Raw genomic sequence first — 18,535 nt, 5'->3', positions numbered from 1 at the left:
AGCGGCGCATGCATTGGTGGTATCTCACCATTCAGGGTAACAAACAGCCCCTTCTAAATGGTGCGTTTGTAAACAGCCTGTTAAGCTCTACTCCTTTATCAAAACTACTAGTGAGAGGTACAAAGCCCTTACCCTGTGCGGAAGACACAGAGTTGTCACAACCCGTAGCAGTTAGGGACTTGCTATCGGCCCTCAGCAGTGGGGAAACCACTTCACTGCGTCATTTGGCTTGCCTGGCTGTATGGCTGGAGGTGGAGAGAATCACACAGAGCTACTCACCACTCCCATCCCCACAAGCCCTATCCGCGAGGGCACGCACAGGTAGTTTTGCAATTCCCCTTTGCTCAGGAGGAGACCATCCTACAGGCAGTTGTACCAGACTCTCCAGACAGCAACATTTGAAACCTTTTAGTCAGAAGGTGGGAGGCACTCATTTCTTTCCACAGGTAATTTTGCACCCCAAAGCCACACCTTGCAATTTCAGAAAGTAGAATCACAACTTTACGGCTAGTCTGATTGTCAGTCAAGCTCAGCATTAGCTGTGGCTGCACACCCACACATCCCCAGGGATGCACATAGAGGATAGCAGTGACTGAATGAACACCTGAACTGCGGGAGTGCTTCTGTGAGGAACGACTGCTTGAGTAAACAGAGCCTCCAGGCTGTATTTGGATCATGGAGTTCCTCCTTAATCTGCTTTAATGTGCAACACTAGCAGTAAATCTAACGGCTAATCTGTGGTTCTATCCTGCACGTAGGTTACTGAACTAAATGACTGCTAAACCGATGCTGGGTTACCCTTTTGGATAGGAAATAAAACACTCTAGGCATGTGAAAGTTACTGCAGATCTTTATTGAAAAAGATTTTGTCTTTTTCTAACCAGAACAACCCAGAAAGAAATTCTGAAACAGTTCACCATTTTTTATATTCACACAGAGAATTTACACACATTGGAGTGAAAGAAATTATAAAAGCAATCTTAGCAACCACAGGCTTGATTCACAACTGCATTATCCCAGTTTTACCTACTGAATGTCTTTGTACTCGTAAAACTGAAGTAAGCAGCGGTGAACTAAGCTCCTTCTCATTAATTTCTTTGCTGGGTTTTTCTGCAAATGTAAGCCACTAATTTCAATGCACCTGAACTACTGCTATTTTCAAACAACTTTATGATCACTTACATGATCTATTGCTTATGTCTTCCAGATTTGTCAATATTAAATAAGAAAGTATGCTTTGAAAGTCCTCGAGACTTTCAACCTGAGCTTGCAAACCTCACTCAGGAATAAACTTGAAATATTGCCTGGGTGACAACTGGAGTGCTGGACACCAGGTAATAAAGAGTGCAATAAATTATTTTGCAGTTAGTCTTGCAAATAATAAAATCACCTAAGGATCCTGGGCTTTAGAAAGCAGAAAAACCCAGAGAAATTGTGTTCACCAGCCAAGAGTCTCTTGTTTATTAGAAAACAATAAACAGGGTTAGAAGGGGATATATCCCTGCAAATATATTTGCCTGTGGCATGGCACTCCTGAACATCAACAATAATATTTACAGTTGCATCAGAGGAAAAAGTAAAGCTACTTATTCTCCAGGAAAGAAAATCAGAAAGCTATAAAGAAAATATGTGCAGCTGTGGGCTTGGGAGACTACAGCACAGAGAAACTTTCCATTGCAGTAAGGCAAAGAGAGGTCACTAAGGCTCCTCGGCTCAGCACAACATCACCGACCCCACACTCAAATGCTACAGAACCAATGAAAGTATTGTCATCTAACAGTGATGCCATGAATTCCTTGTTAGACTGAAGTCCAGATTTTGGAAGACCCTGTCTTCTCAATGATCTCCTGATATAGGGCCGTGTCTTGCAATCCTGACTCGGGTAAACTGCCGGTGACTTCAGTGGGACCAGGATCTGTCCATTGGTAGAACACGCAGCATTACCAGCCAGCCACAAAAGCAGCCCACTGTCTCCAAGGTGGGTATCTCAGAGTCCAATAACATTCTGCAGCTGACAGACCATGACTCCAAACCACCATCCCACACCTACAGCGCTGCCTTCCAGTGGCAGGCAGGGTGAGATCTTCAGGTTACACCTTTGTGGGAACTCAAACATTTCATCTAGGCTACTTTGTGTTGCTCTGTAAGTAGGGATGTCTGACTGCACGGGTGTTCAGTTCAGCTGTGTTGACTTTCTGCCTTCAGCCTAACGCACCTGCCTGCGCCAGCAGAACAAAACTACACTGTACGTTTTCCTATTTTCCAAAGGAGCAGTGCAATTTAAGAAAGAAAAATGTCAATTTAGACCCCTAAAATGTTTTCTAGTGGCCTGGATCAGGCAGAGGTTCCTCCGTGGACAAGGCAGAGACACCCATGTAAGGCATTTCTGCTCTGGAAAGCAGTCCTGTCGAACTAGGTCTTGCCAACAGAGGCGAGTGTACCCTCACCAAACGCGACCGTTGGCCACAGCTACACTGCAGGGATGTCCACTTGAGACCATGCCCTGTGCCCGAGGATGAAAGTCGCCTTGTGCTGATGCTGAGCGCAAGAACTACACAGGATTGAAAGCCTGCCCGGGAGAGACGGCAGGAAATGTGACAGCAGAGAAATCTTGTGCTGGGCCCCAGGACAAAGCGAGTTTCACACAACACACAAGTCATGGTGTGCTAGAGGTGGACTCTGAATTTGCAAGTAAAGTTCCCCGCCCCCCGCCCCCCCCCCCCCCCCCCGCCTGCTTCTCCTCTGTACTCAAAACTCACTGTGGTGCCAGGTGGAGTATTGAGTAGGGGAGGATCAGGCCCCAGCTGTGCAACTTAAAGCCCTTCAACAGAGAGAGCATGGTTTAAAACATACGTATCATTGTCTTCATCTTCTAGCAGCAGCTTCTCAATGGGCAGCGTGCCGATGACTCGTCTGGCATCCTCCAGCTCCTGGGGGGCTGGTTCAGGGATGGAAATCGGCAAGGGCACGAACTGTGGCCCGGGAAGCGTGGAAGAAGCTGGCTGGTACTGCAGAGTGGAGGCTGGCAGCGCAGAGAGGGGCTGTGCCCATGGGAAGTAGGTGAGAGGGGGCTGCTGATCCGTCACCTCAAGCGGGGGCACTACAGCAGGGGGGGTGCTTCGTGGCTGTTAAAATAGAAGAGAAATAAAACAATTGGCCAGGTGGAGCAGGGGGGGAAGGACACAAAACAGTAGGCTAAGGATGCTCAGCGTCACTTTTACCATCCCTTTTCCTGTCTGGGTAAAGCAGTCGACTGCGTGTAACAGTTTTCCCACGCTGGCTCCCACGAGGGTGGTGGCTGTGGGTGTCCCAGGTGTTGCTGCCAGCACCTCACACTCACGGCAAGTTCCCTCTAGCTTTCTGTTCCCACTCCCACCCGCGCTGCAAGCCCATGAGACAGTTACACCCCATGCTGAAAACTGCCTTCTGAGACAGTCTTTTTTTTTTGCAGGTTGAACGCATGGGCGCAACTTTGCTGCCACAAGGCTGAAGGCAGCAAAAAACAAAAAAATTATTCTGGCCTCTGCGACAGTCCATCCTGACCTGTCCTGGCAGCTGAGGCAGAGCAGTGGGTGGAATGAGAGCTCTTCCTCACCAGGGAAGGGCACAGGATGCTGGCACGGGCCTTTGCTGATTTGGTGTGCCAGTTCCAGCAGCTGAACTGAAACATTAATAGGAAAATCTGAGTTTCATTGAAACACAATTCTGTGCCCTTCTCCTCTAAGGAAGAACAAATCACCTTGGGTCAGCCAAACAGATTTTGTCCAGCCTGAAACCAAATATTCTGCTATGTTTATGTGCTATTTTGGCCTTGCTTTTTTTCTATCTTCAAATAGCAATTTTTGAGACATTTATTGCCAAGTCATTCCCCCTGCTTCACCTCGTGGATGTGTTTCGTGGAATCCCATTTACCTTTTTTTTTTCTTTCTTTTTTTTTTTTTTTTTTTAAGTTTGGAATTAAATAGTGGTGAATCCCATGGATACTGCTGGGATCTCTGGTGGGACTGTGTTCTAAGTACTTGTCCAGCAGCATTTATTGACTATAATGTGCATCTACTCAGTGAACGACTTTAATTCCACTTCCTCAGGTATTGCAAATCCCAGCTGAAGAACAGCTCCTGAGGTTGGAAGTGTCAACAACAGCAAATGTAACATTCCCCATCATTACCCCTGAGCTGCAAGCAGTATTCTCCTGCTGTAAATAACTGTTCATAGACTTGAACAAACTCAGGGCAATGGCAGCTCTGCTGCTGACTTGAGGAGAGATGACTCATTTCCCAGGACAACAGCAAAGAACAGCGGATGTGTTAATGACACTGAGAGTCCTGAGGAGCGCAGAGAGCTGGGGAAATGGCAGTGAAGGTGCCTGATTTCAGTGCAACCACCACTTCTTGTCCTGCTCAAACCATACGAATGGCCGGCACAGTGCAGACAGGGCCAGTGCTAGAACAACTACGGGGCACAGCCGTAAAGAAACACAGCATTACAGTAATTAGATACGTTATACTAATTATAGCCAGCAATCCCCATGGCTCTTGCTCAAAGGTAGGAAATTTGCTATCGTTTACACTGAGGTATTTCTGACTTACTGCAAAATTGGTGATGAGTGGCTGAGAAGTGTAAGTCAGAACAGATGAAGGTCCAACCAGCGTGTAACTGGGACACACAGGCTGGACATACATATCTGCTGTGTACGGACAGCTGACCGCTTCGTGGGGCACGTAATCAGGGTAAGTGGTCCACTGAGTTAAAGGCTGTAAGGATGTAGGAGAAGCCTGGGAGATCCAGCCCGAACAGAGTGCTCCTTCATCTGCGACAGACAAGGCAGGGGCGGCAACATCCATGTCAATGCAAGGCTGGCCTAAAAAACAGGAGAGGATTAAACCCCAGTTCAGCGTAGCTTTCCCTGCAGCAGGGCCGACAAACACTTAGGAAGTCAGGGAAACATTACCCATCGGTGAATAGGAAGGAAGTGGCTGATGAGGCAAAACAACCTAGAAGAGAGAAGAAAAATATCCATAGATTAAGACCATAAGCATCAAACTCAGTCCCCTCTGAGAAGCTATTACATATTAGCTAATTAGCATATTATTATATATTATTATTAGCTATTAGCAGCTGATTACCAGCTGCTACTTCAGTGTCAGTGCCCAAAGGTTCCCACCTGCCTCCTGGGAAGGCCCCAGAGAGCTGACCCTGGCAGCCAGCACACATGTCCCCAAAGTCCATACGTCCCTTCAGCTCGAGGGGACCTTAAAAACTATTTAAACCTTGTGATGCAGGGGGAGTTCCTCTCCCGAGAGGAGCCAGTCACTGTGCTTCCTCCTGGGAGGACAGGTAGGGGTAGGCTGAAACTAGGAAGCGGACAGGCAAGGATGGCTCCGGCTGATTTTTGGTGCTCTTGAACAAGCTGCTTGGCTTCTGAGCCACCTTCTGTTCCTGGGAGTTAGATCCTGCCCAGGGCAAAGCGCTTGCACCCTTCCATTAAGCTAACGGTGACTGAAGGTGCCCAGCACCCTAAAGGCGCTCCACCCGAAGGTACATTTCACAGTATCTCCAAGTAACGAGGCTGTATTGCCTTGAGAATGCTTTAGAAATGCAAGGATTTCTCTCTCATTGCCAAAGTATCGCCAGCTGGTGCCAGGGCTGGTCAATCATTTAGCTACCGAGGAAGAATTTTCTGCCTGTGTTTGTTTTTTCTCCTACCGTTGCAGCTGCCGTTGCACTGGCACTATGAACATTTCCCCGTTTCCTTTTCAATAGCTCCTTCACCGGCTCTTTGACACGGACCCCTTGATAAGGGCGAGGCTGCGGCTGCTGTTCTGGAGCAGAAGCTGAGAAAAAAAAATATAAAATAATGCAGGTGACATTTATTTTCCTTTCCTGCCATTTGCACAGAGCCAAATTCCTCATGGCAGCCTGCTTATCTGCGGGCTGGACTAGTCAGCTTGGCTACAGTCCGGACTCATAAACATTTTCTTCCTTAGCTACTAATGTCTTTTGACCCCTATGTGATGTCAGACGGCACTGGCTCACTCTCTGCCTTTGCTGCTTGGATGCTGCGACCACACGGATGATGAGGACAAACCTAACCTGAAATAAGTATGCTTGCAATTTCCCTCCAGCTGTTAAATTGCTGCAGCAATACCCAGAAATTCAGCCTCAGAGGGTTTTTTGGTGGTTTTTTTTTTTTTTTTTTTGCAAAAAAGCATTCATCCATAATTCACAGCCCAGGAGCTGGTGCGAGCCTGGCAGCTGGGATGGTCTGGGAGCCGGAGCTGGCAGCTTCCCTGTCCTGCTAGCAGGTGATTTTATGGTGTGCAGAAGCCGTGTTCTATCAGCACAGGGTGTATCCACAGACACGTTCTGTTGAATAAGTAGGCATATTGCTCTGGCTGTTGGTGAAAGCCGGGGGGCCGCAGTACAAGGCAAGGGGGTCGCTGCTGATGCGCAGGGGTAATACCCCGTTCCCCAAAGCAATGCCTATCAACAGACCGGGGCGGTTCATACAGGTAAAAAGCATAGCAGTGGTGAGCCACACACTCCGAAAAGGAGGTGGAAAAGGCCTCCTCTCTTCAATACTTACCAACTAGGTAGACAAAAAACAATAGAGAGAGGGAACAAAGCTGTTTTTGCTCAAACTGCCTCTACACTTACTGTCTCATTCTGCTGCGTTCAGTGAGGCTTCGGTGTGTCAATCGTGATGTTCTACTTTTTTTTTCTTTTTCCTTAACCCTTGAACCTGAAATTCTATTTCCTTGAGGATTCTGACAAAAACAGTGTGTTTATTTTATTCCTCATTCCTCCTGACTTCACCTGTGTGCATCTGCTTTATGTTGCTTCAGTGCCACTGATCTGCAGTGCAGCGATTTACACCTCTCTGCAGGACAAATCAGACTGAGTATATCCAACAGGCGTATAACACAGATTGCTTAGTAGATATCTAGCCCATAACGTCACATAATTGCTGGCCAGGTAAATACATAAAAAATAAGTAGAGATTAGATATTCAAGAGAAATACATGATATTCTGTCCGTAGATGCAAGCTATCAATGCAACCCAAATTAGAACAGCATCCTCATTTGGAAAGCCGCTTAATTCATCACTAATCCGGCACGCAGACCTTGTAGCTTTGCGAACAGGCAGGTATACTTCAGTGCCATCCTTGACCAGAGTCATGTTTCTGTTCCAAACTGAGCTTTGCTCATAGACCGGCAGGGAGGTTTCTAACGTGGCGAGCTGGGATGTGACACGGCTTCGCAGATGGTTATATTGACGACACATCTCAGAGCTTACATTCATAAACTCTGATCCATTCTGAAAAGTAAACCTTACAGCTACAAGGGCCTGTGGCAATGCCTTGGGACGAGCGAAAGGAGAGGAAGCAGGGTTCTTCATAAACTGATATTATCAGCCCATATTTTATGTGAAGTATTTGGAGGCAACTGATAGCAGAAGGAAGCTGTAGGGTATCAAAGCTCAGGGAGGCCCGGTATTTGTAAAGCCGCTGATAGCAGTAGTGGCTACCTGCCCCTTTTTACTGCACTCTGATGTGTAAATATGCTAATTGATCCATTTCCATTTCTAAAGATCGCAGCTGGCCTTTGTTTTTATGAAGCACAGGTGGATATCCAGCTCAAATCTTAAACTATTCTACCCAGGAAACATTTACTCAGATTTACTCTCACATCACAGAACAAGATGAATCATTTTACTTCCATCATCTCTCCCTGAGGAGAAAAACTTGGAGGTGTCAGTGGATGAGAAGCTCAACATGACCCAGCAACGTGTGCTTGCGTCCCAGCAAGCCACCTGGGCTGCACCCAAGGCCAGCAGGGCAAGGGAGGGGGGTCTCCCCCTCTGCTCCACTCTTGTGAGACCCACCTGCAGGGCTGTGTCCGCCTCTGGGGCCCTCAGCATAAGGAGGACATGGATCTGTTGGAGTACGTCCAGAGGAGGGCTGTGAAGATGGCCAGAGGGCTGGAGCCCCTCTTCTGTGAAGCCAGGCTGAGAGCGGGGGTTGCTCAGCCTGGAGAAGGGAAGGCTCCGGGGAGACCTTAGAGCACCTTCCAGCACCCAAAGGGGCCACCAGAAAGCTGGAGAGGGGCTTCTTACAGGGGCGTGTAGCGACAGGACAAAGGAGAATGGCTTTCAACTGAAAGAGGGTAGATTTTGATTAGATATGAGGAAGAAATTCTTCACTGTGAGGATGGTGAGATGCTGGCCCAGGCTGCCCAGAGCAGCTGGGGATGCCCCGTCCACGGAAGGCCAGGCTGGATGGAGCTGGGAGCAACCTGGGCTGGTGGGACGGGTCCCTGCCCCTGGCAGGGGGGTGGAACTGGGTGGTCTTTAAGGTCCCTTCCAACCCAAACCATTCTCTGAATCTGTGATCCCTCCCAGTTACATGCAATTGTATGTGCACTGAGATGTTTCTGTTGCACCTTTCCAGGGGGAGAAAACCTGAGTCTAAATACAGACATTGTACGTCAGCCTCAAAAAATGCTTAACAGAATAAAACATTTCTGCTTTAATTTCTTCTAAAAAATGAAATACTTCTTTCCCTTCAACTTTGCTCTACCATTAACTCTTTCTGACTCACTACATACCATTTAATCATGAAATCTTGATTGACCATTATAAATATTGTGGTATTTATACACTACATTTATGCATTGAACTGTCATCTTTGTTACCTTTATGCATATTGGGAAAATACTTTAAAGTAGTAGCTGAAGGAAAGATGATTTTTCAGCCTTTGCCTGATCTACCTTTGCTTTCTGTGGACATTCTTTCTGGGATTTTACATTGGGTTACTTGCATTCTCATGAATCCTGTGGCTTTGGAAATGCAGTTAACAAAGAGAATTAAGGTCACTTTAATTCTGCATGCAAGCATTTGCAAGGGCTTTCAATGCAGTTCACATTTTGCTTTTTAAATTTAATTGGTATTAATTCATCTGAGCGCAAACAGATAAAAAAACCCAAAACCAGACAGTGCTAGAAAGTGCTGTGGTACGAGCTGTACTGGGAGCTCTGGAAAGGAGCTGAATACTAGACAGGAGGTCTGAAAAAAAGACCATCATAAAAGTGCTTTCTTGGGCTTATAGGGAGTTTATTTACATTTGGAAATTGTTTATTTGCACTTCACTGAAAAGCTCTTCAGATTCAGACCCTGGGGCTGTTCTTCATGCTACATGAGAACATCAACTCCACCAAAGCTCCGCTGTAGATCTCCTGATCACAGAACCATTCCTCTTGTGCAGGATCTTATCCCTGAGTCGTCTCACCGATTTCAAAGGGCCTCCTTGCAGAATTGGGGTGGGGAAGGATGGCAGTTTCTGGCTCCAGGTTTGGGGGATGGGAAAGAAGAAATTTACAGTAAAAGCTGACAAATATACCTATTCAGAGTTTCCGGTGTAAGCAGAGTAACCAAAAAAAAAAAAAAAAAGAAAAAGAAAAAAAATAAAAAACCCCCAAAGTCTGCAGAACATATTTCGGTTCCCCCAAGCTGACCTCCAGAAATAAAAATAATGTTAGCGCAGCTGCTTTTCCACTGTTCAAGTGTGTACCAGGTCTGAGCATTAGAGATGAACCACAGCAAAATGACTTTTGGCTTGACAGTACAACTCCTCATAAACCAAAGAAATACGATCGTTTGAAAATAAAAGCATTTTGAGAAATAATGACAATTAAAATATCCTTGTAAAGGAAGTACCTGGATTTGGTAGTCCCCAGCTCCTTATACCAAAGCTGTCTTCATAAACTATGAAGCCTGCCTTGGGCCAAGTTTCAATTACATTTTATTTAAGTCATGAGCTGCAAATGCTCATATTCCATTCAGATAAAAAGGAAGAGGAGTGTTTGTGTGCTCCAGTCATCAAGTGCCCGCTGTGTTCTACCTTGTCTCATACAACCCAAGGACCACAGAACAGCCATATGCTGCTCTTTCATAGGCACCGGATCTCGACTTGCAACTGCTCGCTGAAGTTGGAGCAGTGTGAAGCATCAGAAGTCAAGAAAGAAGGAATCTAATCCAACCAGCAGAAAGCTCTGCAATGGTTTCTACATGTAAATACATTTTAGCTCATTGCAATGCTTTTGTCAGGCTGCCTGAGAAATCCATGGGGTGTGTATATGCTCAGGTTCCTTTCATCAATGTTATCACCTACTGTATTTGTGGAATGCCGACAAAAGCCTAGCACTAGCCTCGAAGACTTCTGAGTAATCCTTCAAAGTGGCTGGATAACACAACAGCTAATGGAAAGGTACCAAATGCAGCAGTCCCACTAGCTCCGAGTACCAAGTGACAACAGAAGACAGCCCACAGTGATGTTTGACTCCAGACCGCTCTGCATCTCAGCCTGAAAGCACCCAAAGGGCACAGACAAGGCTGAAGGTTGCCAGTCTCAGCGGACTCTGGATGAAGATCTGACAAACTCCATCACTGTTGTTGTTAGGGTCAACACACTCATCCCTCTGCGCTGGTTACCCCTCTGCCAATTAGTTTGCACCTCGGAAAAAATATACATTTTCCTGCCGAGTGAGTCCAAGTTGTGCTGCACATGGCCAAGGGGGATCTTGCTGTCTGCATTTGGGGCACAGCTCCAACCCAGAGCTTCGGGCACGTGCTTCGCAAGACCCCTTGCCCAAAGCCAGCAAGACACTAAACAGGCTAATGTGTTGGGTGGAAATCTTAAAACCCCTGGCCTTCCGTTTGTGCTCACCTAACTGAGAGATGTCCGCAGCACCCCATGCAGCAGTCAACAGCATCCCATTTTGGCGTGATACTCGTCATCCCCAGATTTTTGCCAGTACAGTATCTATACACACATACAGTTTTTTTTAAAGATACCCGCTTCTTAATAACATCCATGAAATGCTGGCTGAAGTAAAAGGTCAGACAGGGAAAGCATTCCAAGACACTGCCAAACATGTGAACCAAGCAACTTCAAAACGCATCTTCCTCTACGTTTTTATTTAACCATTGCTGAAATTGGAGGGAAGATAATGGCAAAACAGCTGTTGGAAGACTGCAAGTATTGAAGCGCGACAAGTTTCAGATCACTAAACTTCTTATTAGCACCACTGGCCTTCACAGACACATGACCTGCAGATCAGTTTAAACCTTCATCCTTGCAAACAAGTCAGAACGATTTCCCATCGGGCAATATTCAGTTTGAAATTCACAGCTAATCTGTCAGGGTCTGCATGACTACCTGCCTGCAACAGCAAACGACACACTTGTCACTGCTTCAAAAGGTTTACTGTTTCTTTGCTCACACACTAACATGTGATAAGCTTATCAATTGATCAGCATTAACAGTGTAAATATTTTTCTCTTTTCTTCTTTCACCTCCAGGATAATAAAAAATTGAAAAGAAACAAGTACAAACCTTTTTCTTCTTTGTAGTAACACCAAAAAGCAAACAGTAACTCTTGAATAACAAAAAAATAATTTAGATTTCAATTAATGAACTAGTGAGTTTCTGGCTTGGATATTGAAGTCCAATTTACATTAGGCAGCTGCTGACATTTTTATTGTACACATTGAACTTTGGCTAACAAAAAGAAAAATGTGGCTTGGCTTTGCATACCCAACTTGGATGCTTAGACTCTAATCAAAACCTCTTTACGATGAGATATCAGTGCCCATTTTGCAAGGAACTAAACGTTTCATCATGATTGTCTGTATTTTACATTGACTTCAGATACAGAACCCTTCCAAAAATATTTTTGTAAAAGTATTAAAGCCAGTAATATTATTTTGGGTATGTTGCTGCTATAGAAAATGGATTATGTGATCAGAGCTGACATCAGAACTAAACCAGCTGCTTTTGTGATATTGATAACGTTCCACAGTACATCATGGATTGCACTTTGATGAAATGTAGCTCTTAACAGCTAGGCAGGCAATCCTTTGATTGAACCAGGTCCCCTTGTATTTACACCCAGCCTACCTCACCGTTCGTAGCAGGGGACCAGCAAGGAAAGACAAAGCGATCTAAGCCAATCCTCAGCTCTGCCAGGAACCCTGCACAAAGTTGAGGGGTCACCCATTTGGTAGATCTCCAAAACTATTTGGCTGTCCAAAGATAAGTGCTTTAATACAACTGTCAAAAGCACTTTTCAGTGGTTTTAGAAATGCCTGCAAAGGAGGATCCGCACTGCTTAGGTGGGCAGATCCCCCTTCAAAACTCAGAACATTACAAATCTATACAACTAGGAGAAAAACTGCTCTTATTCCTTTTGGCTTTCTTGTGTTTGTACTGCTCTTAGGACCACAACCCGCCAGTCCTCACAGGAGTATTTAGGTGGTGCTGGACGGGCAACCCAGCCGCAGCTATTCCCATGGGAACAGCCAGAGCTGGGATGCTTCGGCTCTGACCGCACCACCACTACCCATTTACACCAGGTGGTAAATGGTGTAACATTTATTGAGGTCTCTGTGCTCCCTCCAGCACAGCCATCCAGCTGAGAGGCTTGAAGTGCATTGCAGAATGAGGTTTCCCTGTTCACGGCCAGAGATGATGATTCCTGTCCTTATTTACTGGCTTATTGCACAGTTTCCCTCAATATGTTACTAAGAGTGAAAAAACACCAGAGTGATCTTTCTTTGTCTCTGCTTTGTGGTAAGTGCAGGGCAGGGAAACAAAGCACTGAAATCCATTTAACTGTCCAAGATCCCAGATGTAACACAACAGGGAGTCACTCAGGAGAAAGGCTCCTCGTTCCAACTTCATCCCTAGCCCTCAGCATCCTCTAGGCTGTGCAGCTTTTTTGACTGATCCGACTGATCTGTCAAAAGCGAAACACTCTGAAGCAACCCATCTGCAACTCATGCCCTTGGAAACGAAAAATGAGTTATTTCTACCAAGATCCATCTGAGCGAGTTGCGTTGGTGGTAACAGGCTTGGGTGCCCAGTGAGAACCGGGTCCCTGGTCCCTGGCCCAAACCGGCTAATACAGACCTGAGTAATGCATCCTCCGCCTGGCCGTGAGAATTAATAACCTGCCATACTGCGATCAGACACAACATCACGTGTACAGCATTGCCCAAAAGATCATGAGACAACTCAGAAAACGTTTATCCACATTCCATTTGGCTATTGCTTGCTTCAATAGCCTTTCCATCTGAAACAGTATGCCTCAAGGCCCCAGATTTGCATGTCAAGGTGCATTTGAAGGACTGAACATGCAGCACTTGTGCATCTCACACATCCCAAATCTCCTTTGAAGTGTTACCAGCATTTCTGGTATTATTTTCTATACTTTTTGTCACACTGCGGGTGGGTATTTCAATAAAGATTTCGTAAAATGCGAAGTACTAAGCAAACATCTGGGCATAGAATCTGCTCTACAATAAACAGAACAACTCAGAGCATGAGCAAAAGGGCTGAGTGATGGTTCATTGCTCAGCGTAAGGAAATGAACTTAGGAGGGTTCTGAGCATAATTACATCAATACACTAAATATTTCTCTTGCTTACTAACAACTCAGTACAGCATTTGACTAGGTCTCCTTCTGCTCTCTTACATAGCACTCTAATTACCAAAGTCAGTAAAACATATTAGTTGGACAGTAGTATATTTCAGAATTATGCACAGTATCTTTATTTTTAGGTGTTTACCTGCAGTTGGGAGACTGCCAGGAAACAAATCAGCCTTGGATTCTGGCAGATCCATGTGCCCTTGTACCCTGCGTGCGCCGTTCTTGGGGCTACAGTATGGTTTTGGCTATTGTCCTTTTAAAAAAGGTCTCCATCACACCTTGGGATGATCTACGTGAGGGGCAGCCAGGAGAGCACTGTGCACACTCTACATTCTGTTCTGACGGAAGGTGTTGCAAATTGGCAAACAAAATATTAACTTTCTATTTTTCCATCTGGATAGAAACAAAATCAAGGGGAGATCTGAAGACACTTGGGAAACAGCATGAAAGACTGGCTAATAATCCATTCTGCTTTGATTACTCTAACAAAACCAAACACGCAAACAAGAAAAAAACCAAAAACCCCTGAGCTTCCAAGTGCCAAATGAAAGTTGGATGCACTGGACATACAGCTGTAAGGGCTACCAAAAATTATCTGTTTCAGAACAAGAGAACTCCTATTACAAAGGGGAAGCTGAGATAGACAGAAAGTGTCTTAACCATAAGTCTCACCCGCATGTCCTAATTCCTCCCAGCCCATAATACTCTTTCCATTTTAGTAATGCAGGCTTTCCATTTAATTGCTTATGTGGTCATTCGTAGACCCTGACACCTGCTTTGTAAAGCATGGATGGGCTCAACTTTCATACTATCCCTCTTTCCCAGTGGGGTTTTACCAAAATTAAAACTCACAAGGTGCAGCACATTGCAGTTTCACCTCTCGGTCTCATTATCTGATACTTTCAGAAAGGCTGCATAGAGCCCACATCTGTTGTGGGCAGAAAAGGTTCTGTGCACTTCACAAGCCTTTGGGAAGAGGTTTTCAAAGGTGCAAACTCACACTTCTCAGCTGCATGGGAATCCAAGTAGCCAGCGGAACAGCTCGAAGAGTGGGATGCCTGCCCATCGGACTGCAACAGGAGCCGAGTACCCGAAGCGTTTTTAAAAACATCACCTCAGTGTGAAACTTGCAGAATTTCTACCTGCTTGCATACCCTCTCATAAGATAAACGATTTTCATAAAAGGTACGTTCATTGTTTTCAACACGAGGTAACTATCTGCGTAAAGACACGTAAGAGGAACGTCGCGGGTGGTGCCCAGCAGGAATCTCCCATCCCTGGAGGGCGGCCGGGTTGCTTCCATTCAGCAGAATCCTGCTAAAAGCTGGGAAGCCCCGACCAGTCACTTCGCTCCTGCCGTGGGAGGGGATGCTTTCAGGCTGAGACGCTCGCTGGGGTTTTGCTGAGCGGAAGCTCTGGGCCCCACTCCTGCAAAGAAGTGCACTGTGCCGTGACCCTGCGGGAACCATTTCCAGCGCGCAGGGCCAGCCATGCGAGACTCCCTGGAGGACAAGAGCCTCTGCCCAGCGCAGTCTCTTAGTTTTCCTTCCGTTCCTGCAAGGGCTTTCTACAGAAGGGTTCCCTGGGGAAAGGGGAAACTGCCCTTCAGAAGATGCCCATGAGAAATGCCCTCTGCTGAGGTCACACCTATTTAAATGAGTTCTTGGGTCATTCTTGGGCGTTCAGTTAGGAAGAATTTTTTATTCTTTGGTGGGTTTTTTTGTTGTTGTTGTTTTGGGAAAACGTATGGGAACTATACCGTTCCTTTTGAAGCCTCCTGTTTTGCTAAAAAGCAATTTTAATGCAAGTCAAGGCATCCTGATGGAAGAGGTTGCCAGGACTTCTATGTAGCCTCCTTCCACACAGGTACAGATAGAACAAAAATTTCTGCCTCTGCCTTTGCTTTCAGGCTGGCACTCCACTTGACTGGAATTGCAAATGCAGCTTCTTTGGCTGGGGAACGAGCTCGGTACCAGGAAGGCAGGAATGCCTTAGCATCCAGCACGCCCTTGGTGCCTCTGGCAACGTAATGGTGCATAACCCCCTTATATCCCCATATTCCCGACTCATCCTGCTGTTTAAGCATGTAAAGCTGGACTCAGTAATTGTCTTGGTTTTTAATACAGTCTCCTCCAGAGATCAGGACTATACTGTGAAATTTGCAAAGACGCTTACAAAATTAAATGCCTGACTCCAGCTGACTTTCACTGGCGCTTCAGCTTGTGCTTCCCTTTATCTTCCTTCTGGCTCAGTTACTGCAGCATCTTTGCTGTCTCAGACAGATCCCAAGCAGGATAAAGGTCTCTTTTACATGTACTTTTACCCCGGTACCTGGTGTATGCCTCTCTAGCCTGGTTAGTCCAAAGTACAGCAGCTTGGACTGCAGGGAAGCGATTTACCTGCAGGGTGTGAACTGTTAGACCCTGACATCCATCCCAGGGAGCGCATGGGCAGGTGTCAGCCGAGGTCTGCTTTACCTGGCTGGCAGCACAGCACCACAGCTGTGCAAAACCATACAGGTGCTCTTGCCAGGATTAGAGCAATCTCTTTCTACACTGAATATGGGATGCTTTGTGCCATACTTGGGGAAAAGCTTCAGCCACTCCTCAGAAGCTCCCCACAGACTTATTGCCCATCTATCCAGGATGCCTTTTTGCCAGAATACCCAAGTAACTCATTTTGGTCTTAATTGTACTGAAACTGCATGGCAGAGGAAAGCTCCTCCAATCTTCTAAGTAGGGAGCAGAGCAGGGCTTTTATGCCCTCACATTAGCCTAGGGCTTAAGCAAGCACACACCAAGTTCCCTGGTCATCCATACTGCCACTGCACCAATTTATACTTTAGAGCAAGCCAGATGGCACTGGAACATCCATGTGGTCACAGGTGGTTTGCACCAGATGGTGCAGGAAACTTGAGGCCGCAGCTGGTCACACTAACAGGAAATATAGGTGTACCAGAGACAGCAAATGGAGACTCACAGAGAAACTGAGAAGTCTAACTTCCACCGAAACCTTTGGGACCTGGCACCTGAATACCTGGACTGACCTGAGCAATCTACCTACAGTCACACGGGGGGGTCTCCAGAAGAGCAATTGCACCCAAGCTGCCTGCATCCCAGTCATCAGAATGCTCTTCGTGTCTGCCTTCAAAGCTAAAGCACATAATCCATTACTGTAACGGTACAGAAAAGCAGGGTTAATAAGGTACCAGTTCCATGTCAGAAAAAGGAACCCTGACCATGCAATGATGAAGACAGCAAATGCCAACAGTAAGCACAGGCTCAGCCAGGCAGCCACCTACAGCAATGTCACCTCAGCCCTTCCTGTGCCTTGGTAAATGCGATGCCAGGCTGCTCTGGCAACCTGCCCACGAGTCAGAAGTCTGGCCCACTCCACTGGCTGCTTCATCTGAGCGGCATGAAAAGGTGTCCCTCAGCAACAGCAGTGAAATCAAGGCAGTTATTACATCTCATACAGGCTTTCAAAACAGCCAGGAAGCATTGCTATAACAGGAGATTCCAGGCTTGAGAGGCTCAGGGGGCACCGAGGGGCAGGCAGGTATCGGCCAGAAGTTGCCTTGTCTAGAAACTATCAACAGGGACTGGCTGACATCAAGATACAGGTTTTGATCTCTTCTCACGCAGGCTTGTAACTCCTGCTCACCTTTGAAAGCCCTGCTTGTGTCAGAGAAAAAACACAAAGGAAAAAATACCAATTCAGTTACCAATTTTGTTCTGCCTAAAACATCAGGTTGTTAGTATTGCTTTGTCATTGCGGAAAACAAACAAATCAACCAACTAACCATTAATGGACTTCTGAGATGGAAGATTAGATTCAAATCTTGAATCTAATCATCTTCCAGCATGCTCCACATCATATACCTACTGATTCTGAAAACAAGCACAAGATAAATGGGGAAATAAGGTGTGTTGCCATAGTGCTCTCGCTTGCCGCTTAATACTTGTCAAACAAATTGAAACATGATTGAATAAGCAGTCAGAGCTCCTTGCTACAGGACGTTACAGTCTACAATATAATTTCACAAATATACATTTGAGCTTGCAAAGTGTTCAACTGAAAAAAAGCAGGAGAAACGTGCAACGGAGAGAATGGACTGAAATGTTAATAAGCCCAGAAAGGCATATGCATAGTAAACCAACCTCTGAACAACCTACAAGCTATTATATGAAGAAGATTAATGTGCGTTCCGTATCAGATAAGTCACTGGCAAATGTTTAAGAAATTAGCTTCTTCCGTTCAGGTATATGGTATTATTCCAGGTTAATGGAACAGCATGTTGAAATACAAAGGATGGCAGCAGAGTTGCAAAAATGAGCATCATCTACAGGTCCATACAGTGAGAATGAAAAACTTGCAAGAAGCAACCACCTACCTGTATTATGATCAGTAAACTATGCGAGCAAAGGTTGGTCAAGAGGAGTGAAATTATCTTGAAAACAAGAAAACTGATTTCCTGTAAAGTCATAACTGTATTGCCTTCAACTGCTTTGTTCCTTATCTTTTTTGTTAGTTGAAAAAAGTACACATCAAAAAAAGCACAAAAATACGATTTCTCACAGGTTTCACTTTTAAAAAGGAAAATTTTCTGGTATGTAACCACCGTAACCTTTGATATAATACCTGCATCCTGTTATTGTTTTTATGAATCATAGTCTTCCACTTGATTCATAGTGATGAATGCCAACAAAGCAGCAGTGCTGCCCTGCGTTAATATCCCTGCTGGAAAATTAGCATCATGCCTTATCATTTGCCTCTCTTGAGCCATGCATCTCTTGGTGAGCATTGCCTCCCATGCTATGCTAATGCTTACTTATTCATTACAATCTTCAGCTTCTATCGCAGTTATGAAAAACAAATCAGAGCTCACTTACATTTTTGCCAGTGCATATTCTGTGTCAAGACGGAGTCTTTTTTTTTTCTCTTTGATGAAGATAGCTTGGCTTTTTAATAGCTAACGTGTATTTGACTCCTTTACGGGGATGTGGCAACTGACTGTCAGGATGTTTCTTTCAGCTTTTTAAAAGCC

At 45.6% G+C, this 18,535-nt stretch overlaps 1 protein-coding gene across 2 annotated transcripts in view; it reads right to left on the bottom strand.

Annotated features, from left to right (window-relative positions):
- The window catches only part of POU2AF1 (POU class 2 homeobox associating factor 1), a 22,136-nt gene extending 3,601 nt beyond the window's left edge, over window positions 1-18,535 (bottom strand). Inside the window, exons 1-5 of one of the 2 annotated variants that reach the window (XM_056322782.1) lie at window positions 18,381-18,535; window positions 5,707-5,834; window positions 4,952-4,994; window positions 4,590-4,861; window positions 2,854-3,125 (exon numbers count right to left, since the gene is read on the bottom strand). In XM_056322782.1, the coding sequence (XP_056178757.1) occupies window positions 2,854-3,125; window positions 4,590-4,861; window positions 4,952-4,994; window positions 5,707-5,834; window positions 18,381-18,396 (731 nt within the window). In that variant the 5' untranslated portion in view covers window positions 18,397-18,535. Of the gene's footprint in view, window positions 1-832; window positions 3,126-4,589; window positions 4,862-4,951; window positions 4,995-5,706; window positions 5,835-18,380 lie in introns of those variants that run through there. The other variant, XM_056322783.1, reaches the window with a different exon arrangement.

The sequence above is a fragment of the Falco biarmicus genome, chromosome 20, assembly GCF_023638135.1.
Source record: "Falco biarmicus isolate bFalBia1 chromosome 20, bFalBia1.pri, whole genome shotgun sequence".
Classification (NCBI taxonomy): Eukaryota; Metazoa; Chordata; class Aves; order Falconiformes; family Falconidae; genus Falco; species Falco biarmicus.
Note: the sequence above shows the minus strand (reverse complement) of the source record. Positions and strands in the feature narration are given on the sequence as shown.